Genomic DNA, 27802 nt, shown 5'->3' with positions numbered 1-27802 from the left:
CATCTCAACAGCATTACACGACTGATGATAGCATGAAAAGTACAAAAGTCGGGGCCGAACGCCTTCTGACATCGAACTTAAGGTTGTAAACCTGAGCGTCTTCATTACTAACTCGAAACTTGTGGTGATAACACATCCTGCGGTCCTTCATCCAACTCATCATGGCTCCGTCTATTCGCACGCTCGATCTCAACAACACATCGTCGGCATACTTTGCGCCAGCGACTGTGACTTCATCATCTAAACTTGTTCACGTGGCCGGCCAGCCCGGCTCGACGGTAGACGGGCAAGTCCCCGACGACTACGAGTCCCAGATCCACCTCGCTCTCCTCAACTTGCGCAAGATCATTCTCGTTGCTGGTGCATCTATCAGAGACATTGCAAAGCTCACACTGTACATCGTCGACTATGATAGCACCAAACGGAAACACGTTCGCCACATCCAACGTTTCCTCGCCGGCCATCGGCCAGCAATGACTCTCGTGCCGGTGCCTAAGCTGGCAATGCCGACATGGAAGTTCGAGATTGACGCCGTAATCGCAGTTCCCGAACCCTCAGTGCCTTTGGACAGAGCGACTCTGCCGGAATCATCGGAGTCAGTCGACGTCGTTATCATCGGTGCCGGGCTCGCTGGGTTAAGCGCTGCGCGCGACATCACACGCGCCGGCCTCTCTTGCATCGTCCTTGAGGCAAGAGACCGCGTTGGCGGAAAGACTTGGAGTCAGCCTCTAAAGCAAAGCCAGCCGGGAGTAGTTGACCTTGGTGCTGCATGGATCAACGACACCAACCAACATAGGATGTATGCGTTGGCAAAGCAATATGGGGCCGAGTTGATTGAGCAGAACACAAACGGCAACGTGGTCATGCAGGACTTTGACGGAGTTTGCTCGCCGTTCCCGTATGGGGAGCTTCCCATGGTAAGACCTCTGTTCGTTTGAATGCCAATTATATCTTCGTGGCACGATACTGATCGCCAGCAGTTTGATGAGATTACTCGTCAACACCTCGGCGCTGTTCGCGACATGGTCGAAGCCGACTGTCAAGCCGTAGACACTTGGAAGCCAACGAACACGAGCTTGGATAGTGTCACCTTTGACGCATACTTGCGCTCTCGGGGCGCCAGCGAGACTGCAATTGCAACGGCCAATGTATGGACCCGCGCAATGCTTGGTCAGGAGGCGGCCGATATATCGGCTCTTTTCTTCCTCAACTACTGCAAATCTGGTGGTGGACTTTTGCAGATGCGCTCCGATCGCAAGGGTGGTGGCCAGCATCTCCGCGTACGCCAAGGCACGCAGCATTTTGCCAAGGGCCTGGCCTCCTCTCTCCCTGACGGAGTAGTGCGCCTCAATCAACCCGTCCGTGCCGTGATCTCGGATGGTCACCAAGGAGTGAAGGTTCAGATAGAGAAAGGGGTATTGGCAGCACGCAAAGTGATCACAACTATTCCAGGCCCAGCTCTCAAGAGCATCTCATTCGAGCCACCCTTGCCGCTTTCCAAGCAGGCTTGGATCGATTCTCTGACTTATGGCTACTATACGAAAGCAATGATGGAGTTCAAAGTGCCGTTCTGGGTTGAAAAGGGGTTTTGTGGTCTCGCACAATCATTCGTGGGGCCTGCAAGCGTCATTCGCGATACCAGCATTCCAATCGACGACAAGCACGTGCTTACATGTTTCCTTGCCGGTGATGCTGGCAGAGCTTGGTCTGCACTTGAACAAAGTGACAGGGAGAAGAGGTTGCTGAATCAGTTAGAGCAGCTCTTTGGTCACGAAGGTATTCATGACCAGTTTGTTGGCATGTCCGCTTATGAGTGGGTCAACGACGAGTGGTCCGGATGGGGCTGCCCGTGTACGTCTCTTGCGCCTGGCGTTCTTGACGCACTCGGTGGCGATTCTTTCAGAAAGCCAAGTGGAAACCTGCATTTTGCCGGTACCGAGACTGCGGGAGAATGGAAGGGGTATATGGAGGGTGCGGTTAGGAGCGGTGAGCGAGCAGCTTCTGAGGTTTTGGAGTCACTTTCAAGTGCTGCTAGTGCGTCACGCCTGTGATCATTTTACCACATACATGTGTAATTATGCACCTCGATATTTCGTCCAGTCATTACGAAATCTTGCAGGAGTTTTCAGTCATATCATATCAAATACATGGAGCTAAACGTACGGAAACAAAGAATTGCTCGCTTGATGCAGTGAATTGCACAAACTTACATTCCAAATCATCCTGTGGTTTTAAAAAAGGGCAAGTTTCCAGCCTCGTGTCCTTGCGACATCCATCCAGTCCGTCTTAAATCTTCCAGACCCTGCTCCGGTGCACTTCCAAACCTCCTCTAGAACTGAAACACACGCGTCCACGTTGCGAAACCGCCGACGATGGTTAAGCGAAGCAAATCCTTCTCGAACTGTGGCAATTTCCGCTTGTGAAGTTGCTTCACCACCGGCCATAAATAAAGGAAATATCATGGAGGTCTCTGCATAGCAACCCTTGGGTATTTCCCTGGAGATTTTGCAAATGGCGGTCACAAATTCTGATAACTTTGACTCAAACGACTCCGAGTGGGAGGTAATGTGCTTTCGAAGAACACGATACAAGTAAATGAGAGCAGCATGTCGATAGGCATCAGCTAAGATGATTAAGGATGCGTCCTGTGACTGAGACGGGCACTTCCAGTCCTGAAGCTTCGTCTCTAAGCGCCTTGCTTTACAGCATAGGTCTGCCATTATAGCTATTGCATCGGAAACCCCCGATAGTGTTTTGCCTGACAGTGTGGCTTCCTGTGAGGCCATCGAGAAATCCTGGTTCAAGTGACTGATTTCTCCGATTAGATGGATGATTTCTGCGGCATGTCCAAAATACGGATCCGCCACATCATAGTCTTCTGATGAGAGCCAATAATCTCCGGCAAGATGGGGCTTGCAATTAAGTGATACACTCATGATGATGTCGTGATACGCAAAGTTTCGGAGAAGCCATCGACCCTCATAGGTTTGGGACAATGCTTTAATATCATCCCCGATTAAGGCTTGACCATCGATTAATGAAGCGGTATCCATATTGTTGCATTCATTGAGGCATGCAGCGGCGCCAGAGAGATGATGTATCCAGTCATCTATGCCAGAAGAGATAGACTCCATGGAACATAGGACCAATGTCGTAGCCAGCCTCATTTCGCGCGTGAGTGAGCCTTTCGTCATAGAGCTTCTAAGTTCAGCCATCGCATTTCCGCGATGCTGCAAGGCCCTAACTTGGAAAATGTCATCTTGGAGTGCCAAGTGAGCTGATGAACTAGCAGCCAAGGCGTACATCAACGAGGGGCATTCAAAGGCCATTGGTAGCAAGACTGTCCAACATTAGTATCGAACTCATAATATGCACCTTGGAACATACCGGACAAAAAGCAGTTGTTATGCAAATTGTTCGTCAACATGAAAACCAACGATGTTGTGTAATACCGGAGCATCATTCGTCGGCTGCTAATTAAATCATCCTCTCCTGCCCCGCCACAGGGGCTTGGACCATATATAGGCAACGCATAAACTCCCAGTCGGTTGAAATCAACAAGATGTGGGCCACTGCTCAAGCTGGAGTTGGCACTGCTGACAGACGATGTCGATTTGAAGGATCCGGTGCCAACAGTCACCTCGCGAGGCCCCTCCCATCGACAAACCAGGTTTAAACGAAGGCAATGACTGCAGACTGGGTACTGCTCGTGGCATTTCTTCTTTCTTGAGAATTTCAGCACCGCACCCAGACGACGACCAGATATGCTTAGACTTACTTACCTTCGACGACAAGTTAAACAGCCCCTGCGCTGTCTTGTGATAGGACGTCCGCCGCTAAGACGGCCGGTTGCCACCGCGACATCGTTTGTGACGGTCTTGTCCGACATCGCGCAAGGTTTTCCCGCGTGGTGGCCTCAATATTGTGACGGAAGCCAGAAAGATGCGGATGATGCCAAAGACAGAAGGGGACAACTATTATATGGGTCTGAGGGGTCTTGATGCTGTCATCTTGGAGCCGGGCGTTATCAGCGGCACGGGGCTCCTTGCCCTGAAAGCCAATCATAGCACGGAGATTGGCGGAGGTATGATAACAACAGATGCGCGGCGCGTTCGGCGGGGTGGAGCACACAGACTCCAGCCGATGTCGGTGCCGTTAAGACGCAGCAGTCTACGGACAGATCAGAAGTTCACAACCTCCGCACATCCAAACTTCCAGCAACTTATACTGCGCATTCGTACAATTTACTGCAGAGAATCAAGGGCTTGCGAAACAGGTATTTTACAAGCCCGGTTAGATATCGCGCTGAAGCTGCTAAGCCTGGACAGTTGACTATGAGTCTCTGTATACTTGGGAGGGGATTGGTCAGGTTCTCCGAGTCCAATAGTTGGCATCCGGGGATGGACTAGAGCCGGCCAGTAATTATCATACCCAGCACATATGATGAGATCAGGAAACTAAGGTAGCTTCAGTGGTGCGTTACTAAGTTGCGGGCAGTGTTGATAACAATACCTTACGGCCGCGAGCTGTTACAATCACCACAGTCGGGAGGCATTTAGGAATGGGTTAGGGTCTACAGAGCCGCGTGAATTATGGTCTGGCTTGCAAAGTCTTATCTACCGGATCTAGCACTTGAGTCATTCGGATTCAATCCTAATCAACGAGGCCTTCGGGACTCGTCATGCTCTTTTGCGTTGGCGAGCTTTCGTCTTTGCCCAAGAACAAATCTGATATGCCGCATGAAACGTCTAAACACTTGTCGATGTTAAGTCCTGTCCTTATTTCGGTTAACCAAGATTTCATCACACCCCTCCCTACTTCGCTGTCGCAACTACAGACATAGTCTTCGGCGGTGAGACCCATATTGTCTTCGTGCTCCACAGCCTGCTTGGTGAGCAGCCCATTGTCAAACAGCCACTTCAAAAGTTTCACCTGACCATTCGAGGCAATCATCATCAAGCCTGTCACACCATGACAGCCGTCCGTGAATCCAGACCAATTGGCACCGCAAAGGATCAATAATCTAGCCACATCAGTATGTCCATGCGCCAGCGCTAGATGAAGAGGGGTGGCGTCGGGGCAGTCTTCTGCATCAAGGAGCCCATGGTTTTGTCGTAGAATATTCAGGTGAGAAGATGGGCACATGCAAGCATAAGTGGCTGTGACTTCGAGACCAAGCGTACTTCGCGAAAGATGATCTTCTAACAGCCAATAAACGGCTGCAAAATTTCCCACGGAGGCAGCGACGTGCAATGACGTGATACGACCAGCTGACAATGGCTCTTCCGTGTTGGTAGTCCAGGGCCAATGTGGTTCACAGGTGTGCCCAGGGAGGTGGAATGTCGCCCACAAATGCAAAGGTCGAAGGGACAGAACCTTCTCAAGAACCGGCAGGCCAACGACGGGATCTGCAGCTGCCGCCCAGAGGACGATAGGATTTGCGTAAGGCTTGAGCGTATAGTCGCGGGGAATTTCCTCAATGTCGTAGTTTGTGTGGATATTGATGCTACTCTGAACTTCCGTGTCGTCTCTGGCTAGTCCATTTCGGTACAACAGCGGTGACGCCGCCTCGTACAGATCGTGACAAGTCTGGGACACGGCACTTAGAGTAGAGACATCCTGAATTACCCCAACTATAGCCAAAACAATTTCGAACGGCAAACCTGGGATAGGCGATGCGGCTTTCATTCTGGAAAAAACCCGGGCAGATTGAGCTTGGGGTATTGGGCGTTTGTCGAGTGGCTGTTTGCATGAGCTTCTAGGCTGACTTCGGGTAAAGTAGAAAGGGATGCGTCGTGAAGAGATCACAATAAAGAAGTTTAGATGGAAAGGTTGCGGGATAATCGTGGGACATATGCGACGGGAGGTGTCGTGCTACATATACGTCGAGAGACGAACAGACGTAATTCCCCCAACCACCACGTTCGGTCCCCTGTGGCGTTCTGTCATTACACAAATTTTCGACGGGGCGCTAAGTGTTTCATGTAGTCGATGATGTACGAGGACCGTTGGCGACGGCGCAAATTCGATGTCTCAAGCGCGAAACTTCACGAGCTGATCTAAGTTAGAGCGCGCCAAGAATGCTTAGGTGAGCAGCATATAACTAAGAAAACCAGCCACAGCATTAGGAAATACCCAGTTGAAAGCTGCCTCCAATCCCGACGCTTCCTTTGTTCGGTAAGGTACACCGTCAGGTTTGTGTATTGAGCCACTCACGTCAAGGCAAAATCGTGGAACATCGACCCCGGGCAAAATTGGAGACGATGTTATGTGCCCCGTAAGTGCAGGAAAAGGATCATTGCATCCAAGATTAATACTGCTATCCCTGAGAAGATACTTGTTCGCAGGTTATTAGAGCTAGAGTAAAGAAATAAAAACAAAACTAAAAAGAAACCGTACGCAAGTCGAAAGCTAGTTGTTGATAATTAGCTGGGCACCTAAGGCTATCTTAATAGATTAAAAGACGATTCTAACGTTCTTTGGCCAGGTATATTACCGCTATCTCAACGCAGACTCAATCATTTCATGCGTGATTAACATTAAATCATGGATTGATCTATCAGTTAAGGCTGTTCTCTCACGCGGCGGTTTAGACAGCTCTCCCTATTGCGCTCGTCTACCGTAGAGCCCATAAAAGCTAGCGTGGAGCTTCATGTCGGGCATGTCAACATATATGATCAGCGTGCTCCAAGGTGCATGCGGCAGCATGCCACTTGGCGACTCTAACGCGCAAAAACCTCTATGTAGTGTCACTTGTAGAATCAGAAAATGGTTAGTTAATGACTGGCCTTCTCATTCAACTCATTCCTGTATGATGTATGAAGTTATGAACTATGGGAATATGATTCCGATCTAGGCTTTTCATTCTGCAAAAACAACACAAGACTGAGGCAGAAAATTGACGATGAGAGTTCGGAAAATGCAACCCGGAATCATTATTAAGCACTTAGAACAGAGCTCATGACGCTGCTCAAGTCACCAGGTTTCGCAATACATACATTGGTGCAGGTCTTAGAATTCCTTAGAGGGAGATAGCAGAGGGCGCAGTCGGGTGACGAAACAAGTAGATGGGTATATGAATTGACACGTTCTCAGTCATTGTAGCAACCAGTACGCTTCGTCTTCTCCGAAAAACAACAACAACAAAAACCAAGTCAAAATCAAAACACCAATTTTAACAGACAAATCTCGAACCAACGAATACGGGTGCATTTGACATTTAATAACCTGTCATCAAAGGTCTCAGAGTGGGTTTGGACGTCGAGACCTCAGCCGGAGCATCCGAGCGTCCGGGGGAATCTTTATTCGTGCCTAGCATGGAATGCATGGATCGCCAGTTGAATGGACATGCTTTTGGGACTTTGGTTGTGTGGAGTTCAGTTTAGTACTTTTGTTTAATTCGGGCAGCTCCAAATGTCAGCTCAGGCTGTGTCGGGTGTTCGGCGGTCGGATGTTCGGCGCAGGGCAATTCAGGAACTCCCGCACCACTGAGCCCCGCAACCGCCAATGGCACGCTGCCGGGTAGACATGGTTTGAATGTGCCGGGCCGTAGGATCGCACTAGTGCATTTCAGCCCTGAAGGATCATGTCGTAAAAGCAACACGACGTACGTGTCTTGTTCGCTTCTGCCTGCTGAAGTACACCGCAGACTTGTTTGTGCACAACGTGCCGATCACTGCCGGAACAGCTAAACGAGGTGCCTTTTAAGGACCCGCACTTTGTACGAGAGTCAGCGTGGAAATTGATGCGAGCTCTTGAGCATTCATCATTGAAGCCACAGGAGGAGCTCGGGTGTCGAAACATGGGAGGCAACCTAATGAGTTGATGATTTGAAAGCGCGAAAGGGTGCAGCTCAAACCTAATATAACAACTCAGGTTTGAGTCCGTAGATCTCGACGGATGAGAGTAGCGTTGCTTGAGGTAGAAATTTTCATGTCACCCAATATTTGCGGCAACGCTCGGCCTTGAATGGGAAGCGCAGGTATGCGGTGAACAAATTGTGTACTTCGTACTCTGCCGGGCTTTTGGTTCCAGGGGTCTCAGTGAACGATGGCAACATGTGAGTGGGATTGAGTTTACTGCGGTGTCTGAATCTTTATTGGCTTACGGACATCCAGGCATCCTGAGTCCCACTAAGTTGTCCAAGGGGACTTTGTGCTAAGTGGTTGATCGCTTCCACTTACATCTACATAGCCCACATATTGCGGGGATTGTATCGGCCGCTATTGGGTTCTGCTTGAGGGACTGACGGTAATTCCTGGCAGTCATCGTAGCATCGTGCAATTCCTTCAAGCCCGGCATCTTACTCAAAGTCCAGAGTCTAGAATTGCCCCTGCCGCAAAAGTCCCACGTACACAGTACTGGCTGGGCGGGCCTAGCCTGCCATCTGTGTTTGAGACCAGGCTTCTTCAATGAAGCTTGCGGAGGCTGTCGATTATACACTAGCATTTTGAAGTATAAATAAATTGCGATGTTCCCGCAAAGGAGACCGATCATCTCCATAAGCCACACAAAACATACACATTACTACTTCATTGTCAAGCAAATCGCAGCCATGCAGCTCCTCCAAGTTGTTTCCGTTCTTGCTTCTTTTGTCGCCGTCAGCTCTGCCACGGCGACTATCGGAAGCTCTTGCAGTGGCGCAGCCTATGACTGCACCAACGACTTCAATCAGATCGCGGTCTGCAACGGCAACCGATGGGTTCTCTCCGCCCAGTGTGGAGCCGGATGCTGCGTTTGGCCCGGCGGCGACCCTGCTCCTTGGTGCAGATGCTAAATGACGTTTAATACGACAACGTACGTGGATTTCAAGTCTTCCGTTGTAACGAATTTGAGTTTGACACCTGCAGCAGTCTTCAGTACCGACGGCAATAGTAAGGTACGGTTGTGAACGCCTACCGCCTGACGAGAACGGACGGTTATTGTCCACTTTCAATGACGGGACGAAGCATACTTTTCATGGCAAATTGTGCCATGTTGGAAATCACAATAGCTACCTAGGATGACTCTATTAAATTCAACAAAGTGCTTCTACTCCCCATAACTTCTTGTACCAGAGACCACATAGCCGACCGAAGGTTGAGGTTCCTGTGATCAGTGTGCAGCGGAGGTGGGGCAGCTTCTACAGAGTGAACATGTGATGAGCTCATGAATTTGGAGGGCGATGCCGTCTACACTGCGGCAAGAGGATCATAGAACATGCTTCGGTTATTGCAGAAGTCTGACGTTTTATTGCGGCTATATCTCAGAGATTGTGAATCCGAGTTCTTTGTACGCAACGCAATGTTAAATCAGGGTGGGTGATCCATGACTCTTGACTTCTCGACCAACTGTTATAGTCAGTGCCTTTTTCGGAAGGCAAGAGGTCTAGATGGTAGTTGCGTGCGAGGTGCGCCACAATCATTCTGATCATCAAGTCAGCGGCGTACCGTCCCAAACACTGCCTCGGGCCAAAGCCGAACCTCCAGAACAAGTATCGTCTTGCCCGAGTATCCTTGTATGTGTTATTCAAAAACCGATCCGGGCGAAAGTGCTCATTGTCAGGTGCCCACGCCTCGTTGCGCACGTTGAGGGCGTACGTATCCACAACAAAGCTGGTGCCAGCAGGTATCACGTATGCTTTCCCGGGCGCTATGTCAATTCGACGCGAAGTTGGTGCTGCTTGCGGAACGGTGAATGCAGCTAAAGGTCGCAGGCGACTTGACTCGAGGGTGCAGCAGGCTAGAAACGTAGAACGCCCCTCGCTGAGGTAGCGGGCGAATGCTTTAGTATCCTTCTCATGGCTGCACGCTGCGTCGATTTCGGTCCTCAAGCGCTCCTGGTCATGTTGATGGGCCGCCAAGAAGACGGGCACCCACGATAATCCACCGATGGTTACGTCCAAGTTGGCGAAAAGGGACTCGTCCAATGTCTGCAGTAGTTGGTCCTCATTCATATTGCCCGTGGCTACAGCATCGTACATGGCGATAATCGGCGGTGGCGGACCCCTTTCCTGAAGCGCATATGCCAAAGCCATCTGGTTGAACTCTTTCCACGACGACTTGAACCTCGCGAGTTCGGCATTCGCGGCAGTAGGAAAGAAGCGAGCCCAAGAGAATCTGTATAAGCCTCCTCGTATGACATGATCGTTGAATATGTGAGTGCGAAGGGGCACCAGGTCTTCCAGCAACTTGATAACTTCAGGCGGGAGCCGACCATAAAACTGGAAGTAACTTCATGTCAGAACTTGCTCTTTGTTTCTGCGGATATCGCATTGAAAAAGTCTCCACTTAATGGGAGATGTACGTTAGACCCGGAGATCCAGCCGGAAGTCGATGGCAGGTACATGTAATAATGGCAAACGGGAAACATCATACCATTTCAGCAATGATCCGGAAAGGCAGCATCGCCAGATCGTTGACAGGGTGCAATAACCCATTCGCCAAATTGCTCTCGCCTTGAGCATGTAAATCTGCAAAGTGCTGCTGCACAAGGCGCCGGAAGTTTTCAACTTGCGAGGCCACATGGTTGCGCTGGAAAGGAGCTTCCATTGCGCCGCGCACGGCTCGCCAGTCTGGTCCGCTGATCAGTCCAAGACACTGACCCAAAAGTTGGTTCATGTAGAAACCAGAGTTGTTTGCCGGCGCCTTAGAATGCTTGTCCGAATCTTTGAACACCTCCTGGAGCTGATGAGGTCTTGTCAACACACTGGCGGACTTAAATGTAAGTAATGCCCCAAAAAGAGGAAAGCAGACGCACATTTCCGGCTGCATCCCAGACCAGATGCGGTACACGCCCCCATACTGCTCCCTCCAATCTTTGGAATTCTCAATACCGTGTAGAAATTTCGCAGTATCTCCTTGTCCGTTTGGCCACACGTAGGGACAGGAAGGGATTGAAGTTTGTTTGCCAGCGATATTCAACACGGGAAACCGCAACTCTAGAAATTGCTATTTCGTGTCAATTAGATTGCCACTCCAAGTCCAAGGCTACTTACATTGATTATCTTGGAAAGTAGAGTTCGTGACCATTGCGTAGATCTTCTGCGGAAACGAACATCCAAAATCCCCGCGATAAGTGCTAGGGTGCATATGATTGCAACATTCTGTACTGAAAGGCTCATAATCATCGTCGACGCAATTGTAGTCAATGGACATATCTTGTTTGACTCCATCCACAATTCTTCCCACAGAACTACCGAGCTATGCCTTCAAAAACAGAACGTGACATTTCTGGGTGAGTCCGGCTCAATCTCACGACCAGGCTTCCTATTCGGGCAAGTCAAAATACTGACGGATTCCCCATGACCGCTGAAAGTCCGGAATTCCCCATACTTGCCGCATTGAAGAGAATTTGTGTGAGTGCCGTTTCTTTTCAGACGAATTAAGATTTTCGCATGCGGATAAGGTTCTGTTCGAGATCGTCTGAACAACCATTGTGGGACAACCACCGCTTCAAACATGACGCACTCTGGATGCCGAAGTCAAATTGCATCCCACACAGTTTTCGGTGCCTGTTGAAGTTCCAGGTAGACATGGGGAACTTACACAAACATTATGACTTATGCTGGAAATTCAAATGTGATAATTGTAGACTGTTGCTGCGAAACGAGATTTCAAAGTCTCGCAGACATAGTTCGTTCATGGCCTGAGTTCAATCGCACTAACCCAGGCGTTTCTCAGGATGTATATGCTCTGCACCTTCCAACCAGAAGTTTCAGCCAGTTGCCTCCATTCTTTCTCAGTCCGCTCACGTCCTTTAGCAGTCATCAGCATCTGTACGTCCCCATACTGCGCCAACCTCCCCATTGCCCCATCTTGCAACACCGCATCTAGCACCACTAATCTAGACTTTTCCTGAACTACTATGGCATCGCGTATGTTTTGAAGAATTCTCTTCACGTCTGGATCGAGCCAGTTATGTAGACACCACTTCATGACGTAAACCTCATAACGGGGAATCGGACCGGCGAGAAAGTCTCCTGCAACAAGATCTTCTGCTGATACACGATCGCCGACATCGGAGAATTGGCCATCATCAGAGTGGAAAAATGGTCGAGTGTGATCTATGACCGCAGGTAGGTCCAAGATTCCGCCTCTCACTAAGGTCATGGTCAGATGGAACTCATTTCCGTTGAGAGGCATAGTTGGCCGGAACTAGCCCCCAACGCGTGAAAGGAAAACATGATGACCACTCACTAGTCGGATATTCTCGTAGTAAAGAAGCAAGAAGTGCGCCACCGCCGCCGCCGATGTCCAGTATCACTCGGTCGGCCACGTCATGCCAGGGGTAGTCGGCGAGAATCCCAGCTGCCTGTGCAATTTGACTTGCGTTGAAGGCTCGGTGCACCCGCGGTAACCAACCACGCTTTTGAAAATAGGTAAAAATATCGTCATCAGTGTCGTAGTTGATTTGAGCTGCGGTGCGGGTGGAACCAGTGCGTAGTGAGTCTGGAATGCCGCGTGCCATGTCATAGAATTCAGTAGCATACAACTCCACCCAGGTATGCCACTGAGTCCAGTGATCGGATTTCAGGAGATTGGACCGCGAATTGTTGGTATAAGTGTCACTTGCGGCATCGTAGACGAACAGGCCGTTGTTGTATAGCAATCTCATCACAGGTCGCAACCGGTCCTCACGAGCCCCAGCGCTCTCCGCTAGCTGAGAAACTGTCAAACCGGGGCGCTGGCCAAGAATGTCTGGAATCTTCAATGAGACTGCAGCGACGAGGGATTTACTACTCAGGTAATAACCTAAGGCAAGACAGATCAGTAACGACTTTGTAAATGACAAAGATAGGAACAAACCCATGAAGTGATCTGCAAGAACCAGTTGCGATGGTTGCAGCATCTGTTTGGCGTCTTCTAGGATATCTACCACTTGTGCCGCTATCGTTCCAATCTCCCTATGCGGCAGAGCCGCCGGATCGTGGAGTGTGGCATTGAGCTCTACCTGCGTCGCTGGCTCTTTCAATGTACTTATTAGATCTGACAGAGCTTCTTTCAGAGACGTAAGCTTTTTCACCGTATTGGTTCGATCGCTGGTGCCGTTTGGCATATTGGAGTCGGATGGTGCCATGCTGAGCAAAATGTGTTGGTGGAGACGACTGCAAGAATCCAGTGGTGCACGTTTAAGGCGGAGAATCAGCAATATTAAGAACGAGAGTTCGTGGTGTGAACATTATCAACTGTCGAATTACGTCGAATTGCACTTTGTTGTATGATCCTGCGCACGTTTGAAGCCATCAGATGAACTCAAATGCTCAATCAAGGTTCGCCACGCTGTCACCTGTGCGCCATCACGCAATGCGGTCTCAGTCAGACAGCAGATGATTACTGCGATATGAAGCTCAAGACGTCTGTGTCAAGCCAACATAACGGCCGGCGCTAAAAGGTTTCACAACGTCCGTCTACCCGAAAGTACATTTTGCGGATGTCCATGGCGAAAGGTACAGATGACAACTGTGCACCTCTGCATTACGCTATTTCCCGTACTTTTCATGTCTCAACTGCTGCGTAAATGGGATGAAAAAAACGATCTAGATTTCACAGCAAGGCAGGGGCAGCTCCATGGAGCTATACATATGGGTAGCAAAATGACCCTGAAGTTCGGAATTTGGTAGAAGCAAGCCCGAACACGGCAGATCGAGGGCATCGTTATCCATAACATAGCTCCAACTCATAAAACCGACAAAATGCCTTTGAAAATACTCATTTCAGGAGCCGGGGTGGCCGGCCCATCTCTCTCGCTCTTTCTGCTTCGCGCAAACCCACTACATCATGTTACGATTATCGAACGTTCGCCAACTTTACGCAAGGGAGGACAACAGATAGATTTGCGTGGGCAGGGTATTCCGGTTATGCAGAAGCTGGGACTTTTGAGTGCCATCAAGGCTCGCGCCGTTGCCGAGGACGGCATCGCCTTTGTTGACGCCCGCTCTGGCAAGCAGTGGGCTGTGTTTGGAAAGAACGACTCAGGCAAGGGCCGACAGGCCTTTACCAGCGAGTATGAAATCATGCGAGGTGATCTTGTGGACGTGATATACCAAGCTACTCTTCAGCAAGCACGCATTGCAAGGGCTCAAGGAGGTCTGACATACAAATTCGGCACGTATGCGACAGATATACAACAGTTTGAAGACGGCGTGAGCGTGACACTCTCTGACGGGAAGGTGGAGAGATTTGACTTGGTAGTCGGAGCGGACGGCCAGTCTTCCAAGACTCGACGACTTGCCTTCGGCCAGGATTTAAGCAGCGAGGTCTTCGAGTTCTCCGGGGTGAACTTTGCGTTTTTCAGCATGCCCGGGGACCGGAACGACACTCCCACAGCACAGGCCTGCTTGGTACCGAACCGGCGATTTATGTCCATACGTACAGGAGGGAGGTCTTCCGCTCAAGGATACCTCGGAATTATGGGAAATGCTTCATCCTGGCGAGGCTTAACCGCTGGCACCATCGATATGCAAAAGCAGCTCTGGGCAGAAACATTCAAAAATACAGGATGGCAATCGGAACGCCTGATTAGAGGACTCTTGAACACTGATGACTTTTATGCTCAACGACTAGGACAAATCAAGATGAAAAGTTGGTCTCAGGGCAGAGTCACCTTGCTTGGAGACGCTGCATACTGTCCAAGTCCGATGAGTGGCATGGGTACAGCATGTGGTATTGTTGGCGCCTACGTCCTAGCCGGTGAGATCACCAGACACGAACATGGGAACAATCTCAGTGCCGCCCTACAATCTTATGAAAAGATTTTGCGACCCTTTATCAGCGAGGCCCAGAAGTTACCATTGAGCGGGCCTGGGATGATTTACTTGGAAAGTCCATGGAGCGTGTGGACGGCCAATCGACTGCTTGGAGCTCTATCTTTCCTCAGGATAAACGAGATGGTGAATAGACTGATGCCGGAGGATAAAGGCGGATGGAAAGTACCCGACTATCCAGAACTGAACTTGGGAGAGTAGTTACAACCAGACGAACCGAGAGGAAATTTCTCTCAAGTCGTGACGGACGAGTTCGTGCCATGAAGCCTCAATTAAAAACAAATTTCACAGCCTACAGCAATGACTTTATATGTACAATAGTTGATATTAACTTAGGTTTGGTTGCCTGGGGCCAACATGTGTCAGGATGTGATGCGTCTCTGCCCGTAGACTACAGTAAAACGTAGTCGAGCCCCGACTTCCTCGACTTCCTGCTGCAGTTGGGAAGGCAATGTCATCTCATCAGACTTGATATAAGTGTTAGGTGAAGCCACTGTTTTCGTTAGATGAATTCGACATGGTGTTGCGACGTAAGAAAATGGTATTCATACCCCTGGCTTGGGCCAAAACTGGTCCTACGACTTGCGATAGACTCCTAGTACTCTTCGCCCTGAGGTCCTCACCTCCTTGATTCTTCGCCCCGTAAAAGACGTCTACCGAATGCTGCTTTATATTCTCAAGGTCAGTGTTTTCCATGGCAGTCTTGAGGTGGACCGAAAGATTTGGGCCGAGGCCGCCTGCTTCCGAATTCTGCTGGTGATAATATAACAATCGCCGTAAAGCCGGCCCATTCTCAGGAGTACAGTCATTGTCAAGCTCCACAAGTTGCAACCAACCCCCAGGACGGAGCAAGCCTCCTAATTCGGCAACGACAGAGGTAATGGTTGTCGCTGGAGGCGCCACTGCCGCCATGACTAGGCGCTGATGTACAATATCGAAGGTCCCGTGCCACTTAGTTGGGAAAGAATCAAGGATGGACTGATTAAAAAATTCAATGTGTGGGGGTGGTGACTTGGGATAAAGACTGGGATTGATGTCGGTCCCGACATAATGGTAGGTGCCAGCGTCGGCTCCATTTGCGTCCAAGTACTGTCGCAGGTCAAATAACCAGCGACCATCGCCGGCGCCGGAATCTAAGACTCGCAAGTATCGCCGAGAGAAGTCGACGGGAGCAAGAATGGCTCGGTCACCCATGGCGTGCAAAAGCACATCGTGCTGATCATGAAGACGAGCGGATTCCGACTTGTTGTCATCACAGTCTTTGGTGTATTTGATGTAGCCTTGCATCTTGTAATATCGAGTGTATGCGCCTGCTTCGGATAATTGTTAACCTTACCGGAGTCCTGACGGCGAGACGGCTGACCTTTACCAGTTTCCACGACCACACTAGCGCTCCAAGGATGGTAACCCCCAGGGGCGACCCGCTGGGGAAGTCCACTCAACTCGGCAGTCAATTCCGAAGGCGGCGAAAAGTGTAGACCCGTTTCGTGGTGTTGTTTGAGAGGTTCAGCTGAATCCGCCGCCGTGTCAACGACATGAAACGTTTCTGTCAAATTGTTGTCAAAGATAGGACGATGTGCAGACATCTAGACGTCAAGATGTTAATGTGGGAATTTGGCTATTTTGGACGGGATCAAGCACGCGAGCCCACCCATACAGGCGGAATCATGAATCGAGCGATCGCGATTACGGCGAAGGCCAGTTGATAAACCTGATGGCTTACCCACCTAACGTGGCTACCGGTTTAGGCAGTCGAAGAGTCCTCCGGTGGCACCATCGGACTGCCGGATATCGTCCCTTCATCCCTTTCTACATTCAGTAAAAAAGAACTGTTTCGTGGCAATTATGGGGGCGTCCGGAAGTGAACGACTCAAATCGGGTAGGATTACTGCGAGAGTGTCAGAAAAGCCATTCGAAAACATGCTTTTGGTTTTCTAAGGCTCAATTGCTGATATCGCGAGGTTGCAATACGACTCTGAAGGAAGTTCTTCTTATCAGAAACTTTTAGAATGGATTATACAACAGGCCTACAACTACTAGCAACGGTGTTGCGAGTGGGTGTGGAATCGATCCTCCAGGACCAGAGTTTCACTACCAATGGCGGAGACTCCATGGCTGCTCTTCGATTTTGTATGGAGTGCAAGCGGAATGATATCTTTGTCCCCGTTGATCGTGTTCTCTCGAGCGGCTCTGTTACGGAATTGCTGCGGCAATGCCGACCAGTATCTGTCTACAAAAACGGCAAGCACCCGCAAATTCGGACCGGCCACGATGCAAGCATTCGCGACAACGAGCCCACGAGACCAAGAGAACACTTTCGGGAGGTCGGCAGCAGAAGTCGACTTGACGAAAAACCTGCGTTATGGCGCGAAAACAGAAACGAGTCCAGTCTACGCAACGCAATCGACGAGTCCTTGGAATCCAACGCCGGCGGGCTACGCCCTATCCTGACTTTCACAGACGAGTTCTGCACCGGCAAGCATACAGTATGCGACATGTCAGATATTCAAATATCTCTTGTTCATGGGAGTCTGGAATCAACCGGAGCGAACATAATCTACTACAGCGAGATCCACAATCCGAGCCATATTTTCCGTCTCAGAGAAGCCTGGATGAAAGTTTGCAGAGCAGAACCTATTTTCCAAACAGCATACCGTATCCCAGACGATGGACAGGAGATTCGTCCTCGACTTTGCTGGCGAGAGTTCAAAACAAAGAGCCGAACAGCCTACAGGAACGCGTTGCTTCAAGCAACTGGGCCAGGAATGCCTTGGCCCGACAACAATGGAGTCGATTTCGGCCTGCGATTTACCGTTCTACACTACCGTACGAGACGACCAGCTGATAGTAAAGCCGCTGTGATCTGGGCGATTCATCACGCTTTGATTGATGGCTGGTCTGCCGGCCTCTTGGTCCAGAAAGTGCACCAAATGGCGTCCGGGAAACCTGTACCCGCGCACCCTGGGCCGGCCTACGTAGATCTCTGCCGATTTCAACAAGAATTGAGATTGAGTCGAAAGGCCGAGGGAGATCTATTTTGGGCGGAGCAAAGTATCAAGTTAGCGACAGCTTGCGATGAGCTCCTCATTGCAAAGGCACCAAACGCTCCTGCATTCACCAACAATGTATGGGGCAAGAGGGACGAGATGCAGGTTCCTGTCGAACTTGCTCCCACCGATCATGCTGCTGTCAAAGTTGCAGCACAGTCCTGCGGTGTCACTCCGGCCGCCTTCTTCTATGCTGCCTGGGCAGTTTGCCTCGGGCTTTACGCAAGTTCGGACAGTGTTGTCATCGGCGCAGTTGTGTCGGGCCGCAACATTGGGCTTGCCGGTATCTTCGACACCATAGGCCCCATGGTGAACACATTGCCACTCCAGGTCGATCTTGACTGGCAATCTTCATCTCGAAAGCTGGTGGAGGATGTTTTTGCTCGAATCCAGCGGTTGTCTTATTTTTCATGGACCACGCCGAATAACGGATTCTCTAGAGTAAGGGGAAATTTGATGGCTTTCACACCCAATCCCGAATCCTGGGTCAAGGGTGCTGGGGTTGAACAGTCCTTTTACAAACACACAACGAACTTGCCTCTCAACGCCATCGTCAAAGAAGATGGAGGTGGCATGGTCATCCAATACTCTGCTGAGCGCTATACCAAGAAGGCGATGGAAACACTTGCAAGCATTTTCGGAGCATCGCTCTTGTCACTTACCCGCACCGAGGCAAGTCTGGAGTCATTACAACCTGTGCTGCAGACGTGCGGACGGAGTTTGGGCTTGATGGGCAACTGGAAGTCATTCGAAACGACAGTTCCATCCGTTAGAGACGATCTCGTGACGTTATTTGAGGACATTTCAACACATTACCCTGGCGCGATCGCCGTCGAGTGTGGAGATCAAACGATCACCTATTGTGAGCTAGAGAGGCTTTCTGGCTGCGTCGCTTCAAAACTTATTCAAGTGATACAACCTCAAGAGGTAGTTGCCGTGCACGCAGATGGTTCCGTCAACTGGGTTGTGTCCATTTATGGCATACTACGAGCTGGAGGCATCTATTGCCCTTTGGACAGATCGCATCCTCAAAGGTACCGCGAATCCCTTTTTAAGGCATCAACTGCACGGGTTTTTCTATCTACAGACAAGCGCTCAATGGCCAGTATACCGGCTGCAGCTGAAATTGTAATAAATGTTGCCGCCGCCATGGAAGAAGTGGAGGCGACGTTGTGCTATGATTTTCATTTTCCAATGAGAACGGCACCTCGACCAGCAGACAAGGCGTACCTCTGCTTCACGTCTGGCTCAACCGGCAAGCCTAAAGGCGTCATCTGCACACATCGAGGCCTTGTCGCTTTCCAGAGAAACCTGGAAGTCCGCTTGGGTGCATCCGTTGGGGTCAGGATTGCACAAGTCATGTCCTTGGCTTTTGACGGTGCCATACATGAACTGTTTTCAGCTCTTTCATACGGAGCTACACTCGTTCTGCGGGAGACGGACAGTCCAGCAAGTGTACATCATCTTTATGCTGTTGATTGTGCCATTCTTACCCCATCTTTGGCATCTGTGCTGGACCCGGACGATTTCCCACAGCTAAGGACTGTGTATCTGGTCGGCGAAATAGTACCACAGACTGTGTGCGACACATGGGCTTCCAGTAGGACCGTGTACAACATGTATGGGCCAACAGAGGCAACTTGTGGCGCCACGATCAAGCAACTACGACCGGGCCAGACAGTCACGATTGGGAAGCCAAACCCAACCACTAGGATATATATATTAGACAAATGCAAGCGACTGGCTCCTCCAGGTGTGGTCGGCGACATTTACCTCGCGGGCGTCCAGGTTGCCATCGGATACATCGGGCAACCAGAAATCACTGCCGAGCGCTTCCTTCCTGACCCATTCATGAAGTCGGGAGAGTCCATGTACCAGACTGGAGATCGGGGCTATTGGGACGATTCCGGCGATATCATCTTCCTGGGTCGCGCGGACCGTCAAACCAAACTTCAGGGATTCAGAGTGGATCTTGAAGACCTGGAAGCCCGTATTCTACGTGCTTGTGGTCAGCAGCATGGAGCCAGCGCCGTGGCTGTGACAACTCAAGGCGATCAACTGATTTGCATGATCCAAACAAATTCTGGAGATCTCGCAGGAATGCGAACGGCTATTCGTGACGCTCTTCCCCCATTTGCGATACCCAAGCACACTTTAGTTACTCGTCAGCTTCCGATGACCTCAAACATGAAAGTGGACTATCGTACTATTGTGCAACTGGTCAACGACTCAAGCATCTGTCATCCAAATCGGCCGGAAACAAACGAAATTTCTTCAACCACTCAAACAGAGGCTGTTGTCGCTGCCATCTGGGCTCAAATTCTGGAGAACGAAGCTCTGTCCCCTCGAATCGGCCCCGACTCGAATTTCATACAGCTAGGCGGGCACTCCCTACAGCAGTTGCGACTAGCAGCCAAGTTGAAATCCGTATTCGGAGTTCTCATCACGCTCCGAATGATAATGAATATCCCAACTCTGCGGGAGTTTGCAGCCGCAATTGACAAGATGGATAAGATGTCCCTGCCCCCTATGGCGGCCGAGGGAAGAAATGATGCCTGGCTTGGAGCCTTTGACCCCCGCCCGATCGAAAGAGAATGGTGGAGAAAATATCAACTAAGATCTGGCACTTCGGCTTTCAACGTAAGCTGGGTTGCTCAATACTCCGCAAGTATCGACGGCCCAAAATTAGCTAAAGCATGGAACGCTGTGCTGGCACGACATCTCATCTTCCGATCTCGGTATGTGCAACATGACGGTTTCGGCTTGCAGCGAGTCTTGTCTTTGTCTCCTCCGCGTGTGAACAGACGGCGCCGTCTCAACATCCGCAGGGAATTGAATCGGAATTTCGACCTGAGCACGTCGCCCCCTGTCCGGGTCACAATGACGCACAATGCAATAGTTGCTATTTGGTCGCACATTGTGTGTGATTACACCACCCTGGGTATCGTCCTCAAAGAGGTGGCGACCGAATATCATCGCGGACCATTGGTTCCTCCTCCCTCCCCAAAATCGCCGCCAGAAGTGTGCGGCAGGCAGATTTCATCTGACGAATCATGTGTCGCGTTCTGGTCGGCTTACTTGGATGGAGTGAAGAACAAGCGCCATCCGTATCTGGGAAATGACATTGAACGAGTTGATTACCAGGGTAAATCACTCGTGGGACGCGTGTCTGTCTCCCTATGGCACCGCATGCAAGCCTGCGTGCGAGAGTGCCGGGTGACCCTACAGCAGTTGCTGATTGCTGCAGTCGCTGCGGCCGTCACAATCGAGGACGAAAAGATTGATGTGACATTGGGCGCACCTTTCCTCAATCGGCATTCCGAAGCGGACATGGAGGCTGTGGGGTTGTTCCTGGAGCCGCTGCCAGTTCGTATACATCATGTTGATACCACGTCGACTCTGAGGTCTTACCTTCATACCGTTCAAGACTCATCTCAAGGTGCTTTGGCCCACGCAGTGCCGTGGGACCAGCTGCTGGAATATTTGGGCATCGATTCCGGAAGCCAAATTCCCAATCACCCAATCTTCGACTGTGTCACTTCATTCCACGATGCTCGCTGTAATGGATCCAACAACACGCAGCAAAGCAGATGTAGTCCTTGGGATAAAGCAGTTTGGGGTGATGGTGTCGAACCACAGCTGGTATGGAGTGACGGCGCAAAGTTCAAGTTGATGGTGGAGTGCCTGGCATATGACGATGATACGCTCATAATACGGCTCGAGTACGACACGGCTTGCTTTGAAGGCAGTCATCGTATTTACGATGCACGAATCAAGGCTGTGAGAAGAATGATACTGACAGCCATGACGATGATCGTTTCGCCAGAAAATGGCACCGTCGGTGGCTTGCGGCAAGGACTTCGACGATTATGGGAAATAGAGAAGAGACCTGGGGTTAAAAGTGTTCCCAGCGTGGATTTGCTACACCCTTCTGAAGGCCTGTTCATGAGACGCTTTTCGGACTTGAACAATCGCTGAAAGATTTTTCTTTTGCTCGCTATGACTTATTTTACTGGGGAAGAGTATGATTTGATTCTATATTGTACGTTGCATATCGCCAAATCATTAAAAACCTCATCGTGGTCTGGAGTTCTGATACAAATGTTGAAATTAACAGTATGACTTTTGAAGCCAAAGTTGGCGAAGAGAATTTCCAATGTTAGGAAGTGCCAAGTCCATCATCAATGGGCAGATTGATTCATTTGCTAATAATATGCGCCATCTTTGCCTCCATTATACGTGTATATCAAACACCCGACTTGGACGCTGCCGCCTACGCCGCCATTGTTGCCTGAAATTCAAAGTCAGCTGAGTTTCTCGAGAAAACCGCACCTGAAACACTCACAATTCAAGTAATTTGCCCTCATGAGATTGTAACATGTTAGACTCTCATCACCAAGCGGCCGCTGTATGTCTTGGCTAATTTCCCCCGTGTCGCACCCCGGCTGCCATTCAACTTTGAAATCATGTTTGATTCTCCATCGATCCGAGTGACGAAATCGAATAGCCGGATAGGGCTCAGCGCCGTGTACACTCCTTCTCAGAATAGTCCTGCCCTTCTTGGATCTGCAAAAGGCGGCGACGCCATCCTCCTGCTTTCGGGAACGAATATCAGCGTGCCCTGGGAAGTCGGATTCGTTATGGCACCGTCTCGCTTGTTCCATTAGCGGCGTGGCAGATCCCGGAAAGTATGTTGGCGGAGTGACAGCTGTCTGGCGAACAAGAATAGGGCGGGAGACTGATGAGGCATGGGAGGGAGATCTTATGGTGACCGTGGTCCCAAGCGATGTAAAGTTGTCGGGTTGATGCCCGCCTGCTCGAGTCTGCATTCGAGAACCCATTGTAGCTTGCCCATTAGTTGAAGCCCCATTGCCTGGACTTCTTCCTGTGATTGAAACGACGAAAAAGGAGATGACTGCGTACAAAACAATCATAAGAAGCATGATTGGAAATGAGTCAAAGTCTGGCTCAGAACTTGAGCTGTTAATAAGCCCACCGCAACATCTAGCTTTAAATCTTTTCTCGATGGTATAGATATACCTGTAAGGTTTAGAAAGAAAAAGAAGATCATGTATGCTTCAATGGATGGAAACTTGCTTTATTGGGGTTTGTTCGCTTGCGCCGCAAACAGCCAGTGCCATTCGTCTCATGGGTTACGCGAGTGCTGAATGCTTGGGCCCAGAGTGTTACAGCACGATACCATGAGGCACCATCTCCCACAAGAAGTTCGTGCAGCAAGTCTGGCAATCCAAGGGGTGTTGTGGACCGGTAACACACGTCGTGTGGTGGTGGATACGGCCGGCAGTGAATCAATGCATGCCAGACTGAATCTGAAAGACAACATTCGATCTCAACCAAAACGCCACGCGTACAGGTGCAAAGCTGAAATCAGTTCGCTTGATAATCATCCTACTATGCAATGGTCTTCATAGATGAAGAACACTGGGCCACCTATGAGCCGGTCTGGAGCAATCGTCACGGCTTATGCAATAAACAAGTCGTTCAGATAAATCCTGTTTTTTTACTCCTTCATTCTATCCGCAATTTGAACATCTTTGACATTGTGAATTCCCACTCCAGCCGCGGCCCAAGTCCCAACCTGCCTGACGGAGCACCGCCCCAACAGTGTGCCTCGGGTTTGACCTACAGATGGGCCACCTGATGTTATCAAGTAATCGGGAAATGTATCAGTTTGAATGGGCGACAGTAAGTTTATCAAGAAAATCTACGCCAGCACCTACCACAATACGTGCCACGTCGACGAGGTGTGGATACGGTTCAATTATGTCAGGGCGCTCGGTTTCGGTGCTGCATCCGTAATTACCGGCATTTCTTTGACCGCTTCCAACTCTCGATAAATAACTGGACCAACCGCGGCCCGTTGGTAAGTGGCGCCGGGTTGTCGACTGACGTTTAGGACGGAATATACCCCGAAGGCAGGCCAGGCGTGATGACTGGGGGCTGGTCACACGACTGTCCCTTTTCAGTAAGTCTTCTGGCTATTGGCCTCCAGGGTAGCGTGGCTCTTTGCTCTACCGGTTCCTCAACCTCTTCACGTTTTCGTTATCTTCGGGGTACTCCAGATTCTCAATGTCCAGGCTCTCTTCGAGAACACGAAATGGTTGATAACCAAAACCCATCGTAATACTTTGCGAGAGTAATTTGACCTAACATGAAGTGGTACTCGATCAACTGGTTTTAGTCGCCAGGTTAAAATTAATCAAGTGAGTGACTGGACCAGCTTTTCTAAACAGGCATATAAGCTGGCTGAGTGGAATTGAAATGCGCCAGATAGACCTTTTTGACAGGCCCTTATTGTATCATTACTCTTCTGTCGTTCTCATTTCCTCTCTGAGTACCGGCAGCGAACAGAAACTCCGGTCACCGTGATAGCGCCCTGAATCGAGTTCATACCAAGTCTCGCCCTCTCCCCTATCTCCGTCTGGTAGAAGACTCGTTGCCCGTCAGCACTGCCCCAACCTATCATAGCTGCAAGAACCGCACCCGTATCACCACTTTGACCTCTTATAGGGAAGTCGTTCTCCACGCTCCATCCCCAGCTGACGGCAGTAACTTCAATACACGTTTGGAAGTTGTCTGCTAAAATTTGTCTGATACTTATAGTTGACTCTGCCCTCACCTCTGCAGAGACATCTCCGGGGAAGTGCACGAGAACGAGCTCGGTCACAGGGCATTGAAGCGCGACTGAAGAAGAAGGCGTGAAAGACAAGTGCTTAACGAACTCCCCATGGGTAAGCAAAGCAGGCAAGTCCTTCACAATTTCGGCGCCATGGCTAAGATTGGCCCAATTTTATCAGTCTCAAACATTTTTCAGCGCTTCCTGTAGTGCAACTTACAGCTTCGCAAACACTTCATGGTGTTCAACCGAGTCAAAGTCGAAGAATCCCCACAACAGCAATGGATTCTCAATCTCCGTGCCCCAGAATGCACGATAAGGCCCTCCCTCTGCAACCGTCACAGCCCTGTACGCTCCTGAGAGAAACGATCCCTCTGGTGTAGAGTCGTCCATGGGGCTCAAACCGGGCTTGACACCCATGCACCCTACTTCGGTTACTGTCATTGTGGTAGTCTTCGGGAGGTTGCGGTTTTCTACTCATTTAATGGAGTATCTGGCATGCTAAAAAGCTTTTCTGTAGTCGAAATGATGTCTTCTTTTAGTCTTTATAACAATTTCATTAGGCAGCAGTCAAACACTTTGGGATCTGATCGCCAGATCCTGATGCCTAAAATGCGTACCCGACGTTGTTGACGTTGACGCTGACGCTGACGTCTCGTAACATGCAGTTTTCAGATGACAGGCAACGACTTTCAGACCCATCTGGACCTAAAGCTGCCGTATTGAACAACTAACCTAGAAGGCAACAAACGCGGAGTGTGTGTTCAATTGGCAATTCAATTTAGCTTGTGATCACGGCCACCGTTTCCTAGACCCAACCTAATTTGAGGCGAAGCCCTGGAACTGCGTTGAGTGCTAAAGCCATTTGGTGTGGAAGGAATCCCGGCGAGAGTTGTAAGAAAATAAGTGAACCTGGCCTCGTTGGGCCATTTGCGGCATAGCCATGACGTTTGCCACGCACATGAGCACCCGAATACATGATGAATGACACAAACCCGGGAAATTGTGTATGGAACCGGCATCTTACCACTGAATACCGAATACTGAAGGTCCCCGGAAAATGAACTGGTTCGTCCTTACTTGCCCGGCTGAGGTGGTCGTATCGGTCATACCTGCTTTGCTTGCGCCCAGATTTGGCCAACAATTGAATGAATATTCTACCCCGCAACTAAGAATCCTCGTCGTGTAGTGACTCCGTCTTGATCTTTAGATTCTCGTGTGCTTTCCGTGTTGGGTAGTTTTGCATGCCGAGCCCGCGTAGCAGGGGACTAGTAACATAAATCAGCGGGTTTGTAATTGTTAGGACACATGCTTGTAGGGGACGGTCCCGTTTGGCCTCTGTGCATGACTTAACGTCAACCCAGGTGGTACAGAAATGAGGATATTGTCCAAGGCGTGCATTGTGATTCGGGGCCGCCCCTTCATCTGGCTACTACCAGGGCTGGATACCATATGTCCCTGGCGTGTCAACCGGGCGATTATTCACTTCACCTCGCGTCAGAACGACAGGCGTTGCTCCAAGTCTCAGCTGCATGGGAAAGGGGAGTCAACTGTTTTGTGCAAGTATGCCGTACGAATACAGTCATCTGCTGAATCCAGAATACTCAATGCCGGCCGAAATTGCGAACACACGCTTGGCGCTTATGAATTTGCTTAAGCGAGAGATCAGAGATAATTCACTGTGAAATAACATAGTATATTAAAGTGTACTTTTTAGAAACTCTACTAATATACAGGCTACCCTTATAATACCCCCCTCCCCTTTTTTCCTTTCTCTTTTTACTTCTCTTAGCTTTATGTTACGGTCAGCTATCCGACAGTAGGGTCTGCTAACAGAAGCTGGGGATTGAGACGTAATAACAGTACACTTGGTCGTGGTCTGGGTCGTAGGTTGTAGGCTGTAGTAGATCGGTCTTCAGAGGCTAAGGTGATCAGTCTTAGACTCAACAAGTAATTCGCAGTGAAGGTAAGCTGAGAGTATCCGTGAGGATGAATACTAAGTTGATTGCTGAAGAGCTATGGAAGTCTGACCATGAGCCAGGCTCAGGTCATACTATATACAAGTTCTGCACAGTATCTCTTGTGGTGGCTATGTAGGATATCCGTGCTATCCAACATATCCATGGATAGCAACTTCCCTCCTACATACCACCCCACCGGCACCCACTGTTAGTGCCGCGCTGGGTCCGCCACCCTAACACTAACACCACCAAATCTACCCCCCACGACCAGAACCCTCGCCCGCGATGGCCTCACAGCCAGCCGCGGGCCCCTCGCAGGGCCCTAACGGCCTCCTACTCTCTATGCATAACCTGCCGAAGACCCCTCCCCCCCCTACCTCCCTACCCCCGCGCCCGAGGGGCCTCACGCCCCCCCCTATCCGGCCCCTGGGAAGAGGGCCACGAACGGCCACTGCCGCCCTTCAGCAAGCCCGGGAAGGCCGGGCCCTCCAAGATGAGGCCCTGGACCTCCTCGCAAAAGGTCTAGATGCCCTCATTGGGACGGCTCCAGCACGTCTGAAGGCTACAGCCCAGGACCTTATCAACTCTTTTGCCAGATTTGCAACCTCAGAAATTTCTGGACCCACCCCTATCCCCGGCCCCGGAAAAACATACGCCCAGGCCGTCGGAGGCCCCACTACAGGTGGACCCCTCTCCGGCCCCGGCCCCGGCCCCAGGCCGAACCGAACAACAGGCCGGCAGGCCACCAACAACGCAAACAAACCAAAACAGACCCAGGACCTCCGCCTACTAGTTCGGCTCCCTGCAGAACATATCCCTACGTCCAGAACCCTAGCCCCCCACTCAGTCAAGATGGTAGTAACAAAGGAGCTCAACCTACAGCCGCAAGACCTAGTTGAGGTCCGCCATACTGCTACAGGCTTCTCACTCCGGCCCCAGAATAAGGAAATCCAGGCCCTACTCCTCCAGAGGGCCCCTGAGATCAAGAACTGTCTCACAGCTGAAAAGGTGGAGGTGCCTACAAAGTGGTATCAGTACAACATCCCATTCTGCCCCCTCTACTTCACAAGCCTTGATGGTAGTAGGGTAGGCTTAGAATCTGAAATAGAGGAGGAGGTCCTTCTAAGGACAAAGCAAAGACTTCTCTCCTGGCGCCCAACCCGAGATAGCCCTAACCTAGCTACAGCCACGCAAAGCCTGATTATTGCCCTCCCTCAAGAGGTTAAGGAAGGCTTCCGCCTGTTTGGCCAGTCAGGCCCTGCCCGTCTGCTTCCCCCAAGGAAGCATACCCCTAAGCGACACTCTCCTGGCTGCCAGGGCTTTCACTCAAACCGCTTTTGCACCAGGCAAGCCCTCTGTGAGAACTGCGGCAAGCCCTTAGATACTCATGAGGCTGGGCTATGCCTAGCCAGAT

The 27802-nt window shown here is 50.4% G+C and overlaps 9 protein-coding genes across 9 annotated transcripts; 5 read left to right on the top strand and 4 right to left on the bottom strand.

Annotated features, from left to right (window-relative positions):
- Positions 1-161: 161 nt before the first annotated feature.
- CGGC5_v014282 (Amine oxidase) lies at positions 162-2051 on the top strand (the record flags this gene model as incomplete). The annotated part of the gene is made up of 2 exons (XM_032023013.1): positions 162-917; positions 981-2051. The coding sequence occupies 2 exons, from the start codon at positions 162-164 to the stop codon at positions 2049-2051; spliced, it is 1827 nt and encodes a 608-aa protein (XP_031880096.1).
- Positions 2052-3240: 1189 nt separating this feature from the next.
- CZF1-1 (Zinc cluster transcription factor CZF1) lies at positions 3241-3889 on the bottom strand (the record flags this gene model as incomplete). The annotated part of the gene is made up of 4 exons (XM_032023012.1): positions 3241-3244; positions 3304-3340; positions 3388-3725; positions 3783-3889. 4 exons carry the CDS (start codon positions 3887-3889, stop codon positions 3241-3243), a joined length of 486 nt encoding a protein of 161 aa, XP_031880072.1.
- Positions 3890-3942: 53 nt separating this feature from the next.
- Positions 3943-4332, top strand: CGGC5_v014280 (uncharacterized protein; the record flags this gene model as incomplete). The annotated part of the gene is made up of 3 exons (XM_066153072.1): positions 3943-4084; positions 4141-4276; positions 4329-4332. The coding sequence occupies 3 exons, from the start codon at positions 3943-3945 to the stop codon at positions 4330-4332; spliced, it is 282 nt and encodes a 93-aa protein (XP_066007440.1).
- Positions 4333-9244: 4912 nt separating this feature from the next.
- On the bottom strand, positions 9245-13056 carry aclM (O-methyltransferase aclM; the record flags this gene model as incomplete). Its single annotated transcript, XM_032023010.1, has 5 exons — positions 9245-10201; positions 10356-10664; positions 11646-12079; positions 12177-12731; positions 12786-13056. The coding sequence occupies 5 exons, from the start codon at positions 13054-13056 to the stop codon at positions 9245-9247; spliced, it is 2526 nt and encodes an 841-aa protein (XP_031880100.1).
- Positions 13057-13837: 781 nt separating this feature from the next.
- CGGC5_v014278 (Uncharacterized protein) lies at positions 13838-14944 on the top strand (the record flags this gene model as incomplete). Its single annotated transcript, XM_032023009.1, has 1 exon — positions 13838-14944. One exon carries the CDS (start codon positions 13838-13840, stop codon positions 14942-14944), a length of 1107 nt encoding a protein of 368 aa, XP_031880099.1.
- A 161-nt stretch (positions 14945-15105) lies between these two features.
- Positions 15106-16030, bottom strand: sirN (N-methyltransferase sirN; the record flags this gene model as incomplete). The annotated part of the gene is made up of 2 exons (XM_066153071.1): positions 15106-15236; positions 15295-16030. 2 exons carry the CDS (start codon positions 16028-16030, stop codon positions 15106-15108), a joined length of 867 nt encoding a protein of 288 aa, XP_066007481.1.
- A 722-nt stretch (positions 16031-16752) lies between these two features.
- aclP (Nonribosomal peptide synthetase aclP) lies at positions 16753-21768 on the top strand (the record flags this gene model as incomplete). The annotated part of the gene is made up of 1 exon (XM_032023008.1): positions 16753-21768. One exon carries the CDS (start codon positions 16753-16755, stop codon positions 21766-21768), a length of 5016 nt encoding a protein of 1671 aa, XP_031880070.1.
- Positions 21769-24130: 2362 nt separating this feature from the next.
- On the bottom strand, positions 24131-24871 carry CGGC5_v014275 (uncharacterized protein; the record flags this gene model as incomplete). Its single annotated transcript, XM_066153070.1, has 2 exons — positions 24131-24584; positions 24648-24871. 2 exons carry the CDS (start codon positions 24869-24871, stop codon positions 24131-24133), a joined length of 678 nt encoding a protein of 225 aa, XP_066007479.1.
- Positions 24872-26673: 1802 nt separating this feature from the next.
- Positions 26674-27589, top strand: CGGC5_v014274 (uncharacterized protein; the record flags this gene model as incomplete). Its single annotated transcript, XM_066153069.1, has 2 exons — positions 26674-27474; positions 27575-27589. 2 exons carry the CDS (start codon positions 26674-26676, stop codon positions 27587-27589), a joined length of 816 nt encoding a protein of 271 aa, XP_066007480.1.
- Between the last annotated feature and the right edge of the window lie 213 nt (positions 27590-27802).

The sequence above is a fragment of the Colletotrichum fructicola genome (genome assembly GCF_000319635.2).
Source record: "Colletotrichum fructicola Nara gc5 chromosome Unknown KSG_Nara_v1_contig09, whole genome shotgun sequence".
In the NCBI taxonomy this organism is placed as follows: Eukaryota; Fungi; Ascomycota; class Sordariomycetes; order Glomerellales; family Glomerellaceae; genus Colletotrichum; species Colletotrichum fructicola.
This window is presented reverse-complemented; position numbering and strand designations above follow the sequence as displayed.